The following is a 13,960-nucleotide window of genomic DNA, read 5'->3' as shown; positions in this document are numbered from 1 at the left end:
TCTTTTCTTGCCTCCAGGGGGAAAAAAAAAGCCAAATGAAGAAGAGAAACAACCACACAGTTAATTCCTTGATATAATTATGATTATAAGGCAATTTCCCCCCAAAAATGCTAGTCAAACAAACTTCAAATTATCATAAAAGGTGTTTCGCATACTGGTACGACCGCATTTATTTCAAACTTGCCATTAGATGACAATGCCAACTTGGGTCATTTTGAGGTTATGTGCGTCTCACGGATTAAAAATATGTGGTCATGATGCAGCACAAGAAGGCACGTTCCACCGTACCAACTGTTTTTCACTTGTCTTATAGTTATGTCCTAGAAGTGTTACACAAATATTTACTACTTCATTCCTGTGTTAACTTAGGTTAGTGACAGACTGCCCCTCATTCTGCAAACGGAACTCATTTATAAACCGAATGCAATGAGTTTCCTTTTGATGCATTCAAAACTGTAAATGGACTGCACTGAAATACAATAGAATTGTGATCATATCTAGTATGTTATGAATGCATTCATAATCTATTTTTTAGCAATCTTTTTTAGTACTGAAGGCAAACTGCATGTCTCCCTGTAGTGATTATTACTGAGACCGTATCTGACAGCTGATTTATCAGGATTGTCTCAACTAGGTCAGATTCATGGACTCCGACACTAGATGGTGCTATTTACAATAGTGTCATCTTTAGAGGTCACATTGCTGCTGGTAGCTTGAGGGACTGATGCAGTATGGTCTTGACTAGTCTTTCTTGTACCTTATACTTACGGTATTAAAAGTGACCTATAATGTACTATTGAAATATTTTATTTAATGATTACTAATATTGACCTTGCTAAAATGATGGTAATAATTAAAAAAACGATACTGAATCACATTGACACTGTACAACTATTGGTCCTGTTTTGGAACACATTGACTCCAACGCTGGGTTGTGAGCTAATTCCATGTGAGGGGATGAGACATCAAGGTGTGCACTGTGCCAACAGGGTGTAATGTGACCTTTTGGTGAACAGACACACCGAAGGAGTTCCCAGCGCAGATGAAAGAGCTTTGAAGAGGGGATGCGAGAGTGGGATATTTTTCAATTAGTAATGAAGCCAATTGATTGGACTCTCCACCTTGTGGCGACGTGCTGCGTCTTTCCTTCATCTTTCTCATTTTTGTGTGTGTTTGAAGCCGTGTCCACAGCAGGGTGAGGCGGCCGGAGCCGAACCAGAGGTTGTCCATGGATCACTGTCCATCAAGCGTCTTGTCCAGGTATTTGATATGAGTCATCTTCAGCTAAATACTAGCCAACTAATAGTCAACTACAGGGTAGGCATGGGGCGATGAAGGCCTTAAAAATATGACCCCCAAATGAGGTTCATTTTCCCAATAGTCAATCAATCAACAGTTTATACTAATTATTTAGTCTTTCGGTGGCATCTTGGCAGCGTCTCTCAACGCGGTAGAATTGTTAATTACTAACATGTTGATGTGTATTTAAGGCCTGAGAACCAATTAAAAATGTGTGTATTTTAGGGGTCCTAAACGCAACCCCCCAAAATCCACTCAGTAGAGCCCCATGGAAAATCTGAAGTTTAGTTTATCGACATGAAATTTGGTGGAGATGTTTATTATTACAGGATACACGAAAAAATCTGAAATTGAAGAAAAAATTCCAGGGCTCGTACTTTGACAATCTCCAACTAAGGGAGTTAGCCTAAATGAGCGCCAATCAGAAGAAGACATCCTAAACAGATGGGCTCCGCTTAATTATGAAAGTTTTCTTGCCTACGCCATTTCATGTGCAGTGCATGTTTTCAAAGTTTGATGATCATTTGGAGGAATCGCTTAAAAAATGAGGTTTGGAGGACCTGTTGCGCTGTTATAACCTATTGAATTTCAATAGAACCTCTTGGGAGGGACACCTCTGGCACTGCCTGCGCTGTACCGTCACGCATCTTCAGAACCCAGAGACCTGGACGCCTTTGTGCGCGTTTGTCTGTTGGATCCCAGCTTCCCAGCTTTGGTGGAGCAGGTGGAAGGCGAGCTGAGGAAAATACTCGAAGAATGAATCATCAGTAACAACTGAAGGCAGAGAGAAGGTCAAGTCAGCACTGTGCTTTTGTGTTTGTTTGCTGTTTTTCCCACGCCGCTCCTTACGTAGGAGTTCACTCGCTTTGGGCTGCCAAAGTCAACAGCGTTGTGGTCGTGCATTGAAATTTAGGACATTTCAGATTGTTGATAAGAATAACACAGCTTTAACAAAACTCAAGTTCATTTTTGATTTATTTCTTTTTTATTCAGAAAAAAAATATTGGTCTTATTCATATGTTTGATCGTGGCTATATACTCTGGTCCCTCTGTTTTCACATCAATGCAGGTCCGTTTCCCACCGCAACACACATCATCAGTACACTGTATTGAAAGGAGGAGTCATGCAGCTACAGCAGTTAATGTCGCTATGCCAGCTTCCAAGGGATCCCACGATTTTAAAGCTTGACTGATTAAAACAAACTGCCCTCCATTTAATCTATTCAAGAATACATTTTGCATAGGATTATAGCCATGCTATATAGTCAAAGAAAAATAAAAAAATCAAAGTAATTAAATTAGGAAATGTTAGAAAAAAATATCTTTTTTTTTTTTTTACAGATTTCCTATCATTTGAACACTCATACTGCAACATATACAAGACACCCTAAGTTACTCTCAAAAGGAAATTAAAGTAATACACATACCATTGATATTTAGCTTGTTAAACACACATTGTTCATTTTCTGTATTCACTCTCTTAAATTTAAATACTGCCAGTCACTGAAGCCCTTGCTTCACGATAAAAGTTCTATTAAAAGTGGACTTTGTCGTCACAAAATTAAACATTAAATGACCATGATATGCTGTACAAATGTTCAAGAGGAAAAAAGACACATACTGTATATATATCTATATATATATATATATATATATATATAATTATAATTTTATATATATATATATAGATATATAGATATAAATAATTATATATATATATATAGATATATAGATATAAATAATTATATATATATATATATATATATATATATATATATATATATATATATATATAATTATTTATATCTATATATCTATATATATATATATATATATATATATAATTATTTATATCTATATATATATATATATATATATATATATAAGGATGACTCTATAAAAACATTTTTGGGATGCAAAACAAAAGTCACACGAGGGATAACAACAGAAGATGTCTATTCTGAGTATCCTATTGCGTAATTATTATGCATGCATTTACATGATATGTCATTACAAAAGGGGGTTGGTTCATCTGAGGGCCATGATTCAGATCAATTAAGGAGACATCAACATCACATCGGGAAAAAATGCGTACACCTCTGCAGTGATTTGTAGTCACAATTCGTCATCCTGAAATCTCCACGCGACAAGGCATGCTTTAAGACTTCCCACTCCGTTTGCTCTTTGTTGCCAGTGTTATGCTGATATTGGTTCTTGTAAAAAGAGACAAGATATGCTTTTATTTATTTTTTCTCCCTCAAGATAGGCCGCAACTCAAATGCCGCCGTGTAGCCAAAAAACCTGCAGTTTCACCATCTCATCTGTGAAGAGAAAATAAAGAGAAGGCATGACCACGGATAATCCTCGGCAGCGCGTTCTATATTTAGCACCCACCATCACTCTCCACAATGTCTTACTTGAGTTGATTGCTTATTTTGTGTTCCTTTGGCGGACGTTTTTGTCTTTGTGGTTGTTTGTAGAATTGGTTTTCCTGAAAGAAGCAGGTAGGGTTTAGAAAACATGAAGGTAAAGAAACAGGTCAAAACACAGTATGAAATACAGTAGTGTATTTTCACAAACAATAGCCTAATGTATTTTTATTCAACTGCAGATAAAGGGAGACTTTTTTTTTTTGCATCTTTTGAAAATGAGTTTGACGAGCATTAAAATTAACCAGTGGAATTATTTTGGCAAATAGAAGACTAGACACAAAAATGGAAACGCCAAATATTTATCAAACTTTACAATATTGCGCGGTTTCCTCTTCTCGAAATGTTACTCCGGAGGTTAACATAAGATCATCTTGAAGACTGCACAGGGAACTTGTTTAGATTTAGCAAGACTCCACACTTGAATTCCTCTGAGAGACTATTTACGTGCTTTGATGCTTCAGAGTTCAAGTGGATTCAGCAGTCGTCTGCATATAAATGATAGTGTGTTTATTACAGTTGTTAATATATTTTATTCTTCATGTCTTGAGCACGACACATCAGGCTAATTGGGGAATGGCATCTGTTTGAGGGACAGCCACTTTTTGAGGAAATACCGTATGTGTGTAGATCTTTTGACTTACATTGGTCCAACTGGCTCATCATCTTTGACGTGGAGAACAGGGAATGAAAAACAAACAAGAGACAAACGTGAGAGAAAGGTCATAAAAGAATGTATGTCAAATCTAGCACATCAACTTTGCACAGAGTAGCTCTATTTCACTGAGGCGTCAAAAAAGAGGGGAAAAAAATCTACTTAGAAATGCTCCAAAGTTGCTCAATATAGGCCACCGAAACATCAAGCGTGAACGTTTGCTGAGAGAACAGATTGCTTTGAATGGTGGTGTGACACAGCCGTGCACTCGTGATAAGCTCTGAAATCACACAAGTCAGCGGCGTCCTATGCACAAACTGTGTCAAATTAAAAGGAGACATTTGAAGATGTGGATTCTTGGAAGGTGGCAAATGCTGCACAACTATATTAGCGTGGTAAAACGGCCCGCAGTGATGTAACGTTTAAGTAGTGGAATTTGACAACACTGATGGTTAAAGCCGCCTCTAGTTTTAACCCTTGGGGTTGCTATTCATTTTCAGATTGAGCGTACATGTAGGAGGCTTGCAGATGGCTCATTTCAAACCGCCTTTTTAATTACACACAGCAATATCACAGTGATTTTTAAAAGGCCAAAAAAGGGAAAGAAAAAAACACACAAATGAGCTATTGTGACCAATTTGGCATGATAACGCGGATCTTTTTTGAGCTTCCAGCAGCTTCATAGTGGTTTTATGATTTCCCTACAGCACGACGCAGTAAGAATCTTTGCATTTACTGCCGATTTGTAATTCATTCATAAATCATTCTTTGAACAAGTATAGTCATACATTCTTTCAGCGAGCGGTGCATTATTAGTATTATTATCTTGAAAGGCCGTAATGTCAACATTACATCATAGAAAAGAGAACTAAAGTGCCAAGCTACGTTTCAAACAAGGATACAATTCATTTAAATCGGTATAACCGAATCATGTTTCTTATTTCCGCTGCAGAACGGCGAAAACTGTGTTAGCTAAGCAAATGGCATGACATCAAAGCCTTACTAGTAAGGCAATCATTTAACAAGACAATAAATGGCGTGGTACAATGCTGTGTGCCTGTAAACAAGAAATTAGGATTTTTTTGTTTTCTGACTGGTCTGTTAATTCGAATTTAGGACACAATTTTTTCTATCAAGCAATCACTGGGTAACGCTGTGTCTACAAAGTTTACTATTGTGAATGAGATCCCAACAAAAGAATAAAATAAATTCCTTCCAATTCGCGGTCCCGTATATGCATTTATAAAAAAAAAAAATTAGGGCCACTTTACAACTTGGTGGAAACGAGGCCTATCGTTCTATTTGGTGCCCTTGACGGCGTGTTTGGTGTTTTGGCATATAGATGCAAACGTGTCACTGGGTGAGTAAACAAGCTACATGCAGTTACAAAGTCGCAGATCGGCAGCGTTCTAGCAGCATTCCATGGCGTTAATATGAAGCAGAGTAATACAGCAGTCATATTGTTAGTCATCAAACATGGCGTTGCGATCATTTTGTGCCGGATGTCTTTCTGCATATGCCACCGTTTTTCTCACCTCCTATGCATACGCAACACAAGCTGTGTTTACTATACTGCCTCTGCAAGCACATGACAAATAACAGATTTTTACTGTGTGACAGTGGTATCAACATGATCACTTTTGTTTACGATGGATGCTACTTTACAAATGATGCATTTTCATTTTTTTTCATTTTTTTTTTTTTTAAATGCCAAAATGATCACACAGTAAAAATCCCAAGCGACTAGATTTGAAACACAGGGTATAAATGTGAGCCTCTGCCTCAGAGCCCTTGGTTGTGGAACATGAGAGGTGTTCGAATACAGCAAGTCATAATGCACGCAGACAGGGGGCCAAAACCGGCGGGAATCTGGGATGCTAAAAGGAGATTTTAGAGAGGCTGTGCCTCGTGAGCTGAGAGCCCTCACTGCTGATTTGAATGGCATAAACATAGCAAATATAATCCACCTTAATCGCTTCATTTTTCCGGTGGATGAAACCAACTGGAGGCCATGCACACGCTTTACTTGAGCTGTGTATGCTTTGATGTGTGCATGTGTTTTATTTTACTCAAGTGTTTTATTATTACTTTGTTGTTTGTCCCTGGATGATGGCAGATGCTTGTTAACCGCAACATCGTTGTGTTATTTTCAGAGAAGAATTTACTTCTTAAAAATAGATCATAGATAAATAACATTTTATTTTTAAGGCATTTGTTCCGGTGGCTATTGTTAGCTGTTGCTGAGCACATGGAGGATCTGTAATGTGTTTTAATACTTATTAGTTATTTGCCTCAAAGATTTGGAAGAATTTCCGGCCATTACTTGGATGTCAAAAAAGTCCGTGACTTTTTAAATATATTTTCTTTTCTATAGAATCTTGATGCAGTTATGAATACATCTGCACCACATAACACCCCATAATGTGCATTAATCAAATCCTTTCAAGATAAATATTGTCTAATACAGTAGAGTTAGTCTTTTGATGCAAGCTTGTCTATTTCCCCAAAATTTGCACCTTATGTTGTGCAATACGACATGTTGGGCTTTCAGCTTTAGATATTCTATTGTATTTTTTTTCTCTCCCAAAAAGACTTGCATGCACAGTGACCAATCCTTTTATGCTAAGTATGCTACCTAACTTTAACTCAAACGGATATTATACCGTTATTGAATGTTATCACTCTCCCTTTGTCAATTTGCAGCTGATCAAATTATCAGAAGAGCACCCCAAGTCTAGCCAAAATATTATGTAATTTAATATTCCTTTCAGATTTGCCCGAGTAAATATTCTTTGTTTGCTTTAAAACAACAAAAGCAAGATGTACCCTGCAGCTTTGTTTGGGCTGTATTAAAGTGTTTGGTTGCGCCACTGTGATCCATAATGACAGTAGGGCCTGTCGCTGTTCTGTTTTAGTATAATGGGGCTGTAGTCGTATGTTGAATTTTGAAGACGATAAAGCATTAATAAAGGTTAGACGTAACCTTTGTTGACTTTGGGGTTTTGAGACATTTCCAAGCGGCCACGTCCTCGGGATTTGGGCTCCAACGGAAGCATAAAAAATGTGGTTTAATATATTGAGAAATGTTATTTGAATTTCAAATCAGTTCTATTTTTTTTTTATCAGATTTCAAGACATAATGTTCAGTCTCAGCCTGTAGAAAACGTTTTCCTGAAGCTTTTTGCTGCAGGGTTGAGCGTTTTAATACAAAGTTGTGTTCGCAGGCGTTGTTTACCTGCCTGTTTACAGTGTGTCCGCCCACACTCAAACCCAGCTTGTGCGATGCGGCAACACAGAAGGCTTCAAATGTTATTGCGAAGGGAGGCATGCAAAGCATTTTTTTTGTTTATTTGCTGGAGCACTTGCATAACCTAATATTACATTGTTTGAGGAATATTGAATCTCGGACGGTAGATCAAACATTTAACAAACACCAAGATAGAGCCAAATTCACACTTGAGCTTTTGGGGCAATGGACAGTAGGCTTGTTCAAAACAACTCATAAAATACATCTCTAGGACCATGCAGAATCTCTCACTTACCACCCATTTAGATTATGGAGCCATTTCGAAAGAAGTGGAAGGGAAGAATAGTAACCAATTGTTACACATCTGAGTTGATATGTACAATATATCATCAACACCATTGTTACCATTGCTGTCAGTCAAAGGAACAACACCAACTCAAAAGGTTAGTTCTCCTCTCGTTTACCTAATGTGAATCCCTAAAGTTCATATTTGTATGCGTCTCGCACGGGGGATTGATGAGGCAATACTTTTGGTTTCTTTTCGACACATCGCGACTGAGGCCAGTGAGCAGGCGATAAAAGATACTTAAGCAGGGCACACACATACCAACAAGCGGTAAAAGTTCGGCGTTTTCTCTCCCTTACAATCTAAGTCAGCAATGGCCCAATTCTCGGATGCCTCTACAAGATTATCCTGAGCAATTATCTTGTGGGTGGCAATGTGTTCAAAGTGATTTTTTTCCTCCCCAATCTGCTCGGTAAACAGTCTGGGCCAACAATCATAAATTTTAAACGCGTTCAGTATTTACAATGGTAAATCCTTATTATACCCTGCTTTAGGTCATGTTTATATTTGGGGGCATAACGAAATATGATATTTTGCATTCTTATCATACTAGTAGGTACAGTATCAATAGACCGGCATCACCATATTCAAGTTTGTCTTCTGACTTTGACTCTGTTGTCCTGTCAACATTGTGTACCTAAGCAAATAATGAAAATGTTTAACTATTTTGTGCTTTTAACTTAAGTTACTTAAATTAAAGCACAGTTCACTTTATTTTGGCCAAGAATTGGCTAAGGGTTATCATTTTGCAAATGTTTTTGTAGGTCTTTTAACCATGCAGAAGTCAATGTAAAATAATGATTTGAAAAAATTTATAGCATCATCAGCTTGTCAAAGTTATATCATTTAAAAGGAAAATGCATGCATACTTTCTGAAGTGTCAGTTCGTGTAAAACATTTTAAAACTTCAAATGCATCATGTACAATGATGACAGAAAACAGATTGACATTAACTACAGACTTTATCTGATGCTAAATCTAATAAGTCATCTGTGTTATTTTATACAATACGAAAAAAGAACCCATTAATTGGACGTCAGTGATTTATCATCCTATTATGGAAAATTTAAATGTTTTTTTTTATAGTTGCGAATGAAGACCTTTCATATATTTTCCATTCTTTAGTCACATGAAGAGCTCTTTTCCAAATGTTATTTGAAATTGATCTACCAAGACCTGCACATTTGACAAGCCTGAATTTTAAACTGTTGAAACAATGAATTGGCTCTGAACATGTGAATAATCTACAGATGAATTACATGGCAAGATGAAGAATTTGGCTATCATCTCATTTTGGAAAAGACATCTTCATAAATATCTATGATACATTGTAGATGTATTTCCTAATACATCGCTTATGACATAATTGCTCGATTGTAATTTTATCATATTAGAAGTTATTCTTCGAAATCTGATCTCAGTTTTGAACAGGACATTTGTTCTTCTTATTGTAAGGCAGCACACAAAAATAGCAAAGAAATACAGTCAACAGAGATCACAGTCGGAAATGGTGTCTCTTACCATCAATAATGTCATCTGGCCTCTTGCGTTTCTCATACACGACGATGATGACTACGAGGATGATAATTTCCGCGAGCACGCCCAAGAACGGCCAAAGCGGCGCGAGATGGCTTCGCACCCGTAGAATGGTGATTTCAGCAGTTGTCCCGATGGCATTGGATGCATTGCACTCGTACTTCCCGGGATCTGTGTTTATATCAAGGTTTATGATGTTCAGCTCTGTGTAGTTGTCTTGACTTGTGATGAAGAAGCGTCCAGTGGAGTTGTCGATCTCCTGAAAGGGTTAAAGTCCTTCGTTAATGTAAAAAATACATTATAATATTCAACTTTATCTGGCATTATTAATCGAAGTATCTCACCGTGGAGGACGTCCCTTCCAGTTTACGCCATGTCCAGGTAGGATGCGGATACCCAACCGACTTGCAGTAAAGCATCGCGTTTTCCCCCTCATTTTTATTTTCACTTCGTTTGTGGCCGGTGATAACGGGTTTTGCTATGATATGAGATAAAAATGAATGCGATAAGCCTGGAGAATTATGACACGTTCAACAGAAGTAGAAGAGCAAGGTATAAAACAAGGCATGATTGTTTTGGTTTGCAAAAATACATTGTAGACACCTTCAACATGTACAGTATATGTCATACATTGCGAAAAGTCTTGAAGCATTCCTTCTTTGTCCATCTGTGATCAGTACGCAAAATGTTGTCAGTTCAGAGTTGAACCACATTTAATTTAAGTCAAATGAATGTTGGTGTTTTCTGCCAGCTTTTACCAAACAGATACTCGCATAATGTTAATGGCTATGACCAGAGAAACCTTTTTGTGCAAGAATCTGTACTACACTGAAAACTACGAAACTCAAGTTAACTCATTCCTATTACTATTTAACTTCAACTATGCGTTGAAAGCGTGACTAGTTTTTCATTATTTTACTGCAGTTTTATTTTACAGCGGTTAACTTTCGGTATGTTTGTATGACAGTAAATATTACATTGAAAATGTCTGTGGAGTTAGGCTTAATTATGGTGCAGTTTGACTCTGGAGTAAATTAATTCATTTTATACTGTATGTTATGATTTTTGTTCTATTATTATTATTATTATTATTATTATTATATCAGCCAGCATCATGGATGGAACAAAGTGTGTTTAAGGTTCCTGCGTATTTCAACTTTATACCGTCTGATTTTAAAACAAAAAACAAAAAAATCAAGGATTCTAAAAAGACCTCGACTGTTGCTACCAATCCATCCAATTCCAACAGTGCTTGTCCTAATTAGGGACGTGGGTGAACTGGAGCCTATCCCAGCTGACTTTGGGGGTGAGGCAGGGCACACCCTGGAAAGGTCACCAGTTAATCATAGGGCAGTTTATAACACTATCTTTTATACGGAGTTACCTTTTTTTATTTTTGCAAAGAGATGGAAAACCTTTGACAGACTTTCTGACCAATAAAATATATAGTTTTGGTCTACCAGCACGACTAAATCCCTGCAGTGAGGAAGATCACACTGCAATATGGAGGGGGTGACATGATGAATCATATTGAGGTCATGAGAAGGAGGGATCGGTGATGTATTAGAGCCTCCAGATGTTCTAATTCAAAAAACTCCAAAGTGAATTCCACAAAAGAAATGCAATGCAAAAGGAACACAACTGAGATAATGTCTATTCAAGACTGGGGTTAGAAAAAGTCACTGAGGCCATGCGCCAAATCACAACAATCTGCCAATAGAACAGGTGAGACTCTTCATTTGACTCTGCACGGTGAGAGGATAACCGCTCTGCCACTAATCCCCCAAAATTACAATAATTCCTTCCATGCAATTAAGCAGGATAAGACCCCGAGTGATCATTTTTCTCAGCTGTACATGGATAATGGAGCAAGAGGGGGGTCTGAGCTCTTTGGTGACATCACCCCCACTCTAATTATGGAGCCCACGTGCTGCTCTGAGCAGAGGAGTGGCCAAGCTCATTTGCGCCTTATCCCTGCCTTGTATTATGTCAACGAGTGACGGCATGGAGACAACTGTCCAAAGTGGCGCCAAACCAGCAGAAACCTCAATTTCACACTCCCGCGATTATTAAACTGCTTGTGCCAAGCGGAGATAAAGAGCGTGGACTTTTGAGGAGGGTTGGGGTCATAGCTGTCAGGGAGGAGGATATGCATTAGGATGTCATCGGATGGCTGAGAGACAGTTAAATTAAATCCTCTATTGGCAGCTGTCAATCTGATCTGCTTGTGATGATACAGAGGACTGTCCAAAAGTTTTAGGCCACCGTTAGCTTTGTTGTTAAAATGACCTTGTTTACAGCAGACATTTTGACATAGTAAATAATCGGACAAATACAGTTAGAATGAAAAAGTGTTTATGGAATTAAAGCATTCCTTTAGCTTCCTGAATCATAATAGCAAACCACTATCTCGCGTTCTCCAACCAGGAAGTAGCCAACTACCTAATGAACCAGATGGACAACAAACAAATGTATGGTTATCTTCTATCTGTATATACTGTATGTTAGAATTTTAGCATTTCATCGGGTCTCATTCGCCTCTTGAAATCTTACCTGACGTCTAATAATGAAAACTTTTGATTGGCTATACCATACCAAATTTGGCATACCAAATATTAGAACCTAAGAATTGTACCCTATATCTGTAGACAGCAACACCTCTCCAATGAGGCGCTCTATGTCCCAAATTGACATTAAGAGTTGGTTCATATTCCTCCATGAACTATAATGTGGCCTACCAACTAATAAACCAGAAAGAGGAACAAAAAAACAAAATTAACTACGGTTAAAGATGCCATCTGGTTCATGTTAGTATACCAATTCTTAGCATTTTAGCATTTAATCATTAGCCTTTTAAATATTACCAGACAAACAGATATTGGGTACGCCCATAGCTGTTTTATTTTTTATGTTTGATAACCATTGATTTGTTTGAGGTCAGTGTTTCAATAAAATGCCTTCATTATTTTTTCAGATTAGCATCGCTAACACCACAACTATGACTTTGCATAGTACTATTATTGATAACGGATAAAAGCTGGACTATTCCATGAGTAAATGGCATTATCATTCAGCAGGCTTTTTGAGATACCAAATGTGTAATGGCAGCGAGCTTACTATCGCAGACAATAAACTCCTGTGCTGCAACAGAGATGGCTGGGACAGGATTCACAGGCTTAATCCTACAACATCACAGAAGCCTCCATCTGTTGCCTCTAGAGCTGAGTCCTGCAAGGATGAGTGTGCCAAGGACACTGTAGGCGAGGGATCTCAGCAATTGGTTGCCAAGAAGCACAGTGCAAAGCTGGCTAGCATAACAGCGGGCTCTCTACCTAGGTCACAAAAGATTGCAAACACTTTGAGAAAATTAAAAAGAGCATTTGGGGATGGTGATGATAATGTTATCAATCTGGCAGTGGCTTCTTCTAACATTAATGAACATAAAGGACAAACTCATGCACTCTGTGACCAGTTAAAAGACGGTCTTTCTCTCCGGGGAGACACATAGAAAGACTCAACAGTCACAGCCCTGCAGCCCCGGCGACGGCCAGGACACTTCACTTTGAACGGACGCGAGTCCCGTCAGCTCTTGAGCCAGTAAATAGCAGAACACACACATACTCATCACCCATGTTATGCAATCAGGGAGCGCTCTAAGACAACCGCGGAATAAGAGGCAGGGCATGCTCAGTATGCAGCCGAGCCATGCCACAGCAAATTGGCTTATGTACCGCACGCAGGCAAGCTTCTCTTGAACGGGGTCTTCACTTGCCCTTTTCTCAGGGACAATTGCTTATTCGAGGCGACGGCTTGGCTGTCAGCTCGTGTGGTACAGCATATGAGTTATCTCGATTGGTCAGCTTTTCTAGCTAATATAGGCACTGTTTGCATAACCTGTTAATTAGCCATTTGATAACACAAAATCACAAGAGCGCTTCTGTTTTGACAAGTGGCCCTAAAATGCCCTGCAGGTGAGCTCCGTCTTTGCATGTCTGCTGAACATTCGCCGTCGCCTGTCCATTTTGTTAAGACCGTCATCTGAGCGAAAGCCAAGAGTGACAACGGCCTCAGGAGAGCTTCCTGTCATAACCGTTGCACAGGATGAGTTCAAACATCTTTGTCAACAAGGAGTCACTTCACACAGCCTCGGGTTGTTAACTTTTCTAGGACATCTTTATCTTGCTACGGCTCAGTAGGAAACTAGCGATTGCTTGTCTGTCCGTCCATCCATCCACCCCACCATTTCCTATACAGCTTGACCTATTGCTTGTCCTCGTTAGGGTTACGTTTGAATTTAGGCTAGATTGGTAGACCCTTGACTGGTCACCAGACAATCGCAGGTTAGCAATGGCGTGTGAAAAGCTCCAATTAAAGCTGCTGTTGTCAGAAGTGGGACAGAATATCAATATTACAATGTCTCATATCGTTATCTCTTGTGGCACAATATT

The 13,960-nt window shown here is 38.5% G+C and overlaps 2 protein-coding genes across 5 annotated transcripts in view; one reads left to right on the top strand and one right to left on the bottom strand.

The window, feature by feature from the left end:
• rec114 (REC114 meiotic recombination protein) overlaps nt 1-13,960 on the top strand; it is a 57,546-nt gene that overhangs the window by 7,293 nt on the left and 36,293 nt on the right. The window contains exons 5-6 of one of the 2 annotated variants that reach the window (XM_077563030.1): nt 1,180-1,260; nt 1,895-2,090. In XM_077563030.1, coding sequence (XP_077419156.1) covers nt 1,180-1,260; nt 1,895-2,059 — 246 coding nt within the window. In that variant the 3' untranslated portion in view covers nt 2,060-2,090. Of the gene's footprint in view, nt 1-1,179; nt 1,261-1,894; nt 2,256-13,960 lie in introns of those variants that run through there. The other variant, XM_077563029.1, reaches the window with a different exon arrangement.
• Nucleotides 3,161-13,960, bottom strand: part of LOC144050087 (neuroplastin-like) — a 37,562-nt gene continuing 26,762 nt past the window's right edge. Inside the window, exons 5-9 of one of the 3 annotated variants that reach the window (XM_077563028.1) lie at nt 9,857-9,990; nt 9,498-9,771; nt 4,373-4,382; nt 3,717-3,790; nt 3,161-3,620 (exon numbers count right to left, since the gene is read on the bottom strand). In XM_077563028.1, coding sequence (XP_077419154.1) covers nt 3,730-3,790; nt 4,373-4,382; nt 9,498-9,771; nt 9,857-9,990 — 479 coding nt within the window. In that variant the 3' untranslated portion in view covers nt 3,161-3,620; nt 3,717-3,729. Of the gene's footprint in view, nt 3,621-3,693; nt 3,791-4,372; nt 4,395-9,497; nt 9,772-9,856; nt 9,991-13,960 lie in introns of all 3 variants that reach the window. The other 2 variants (XM_077563027.1, XM_077563026.1) reach the window with 2 other exon arrangements.

Source organism: Vanacampus margaritifer, chromosome 4 (genome assembly GCF_051991255.1).
Source record: "Vanacampus margaritifer isolate UIUO_Vmar chromosome 4, RoL_Vmar_1.0, whole genome shotgun sequence".
Lineage (NCBI taxonomy): Eukaryota > Metazoa > Chordata > Actinopteri > Syngnathiformes > Syngnathidae > Vanacampus > Vanacampus margaritifer.
The sequence above is the reverse complement of the archived record's forward strand: the minus strand, read 5'-3'. Positions and strand labels throughout refer to the sequence as shown.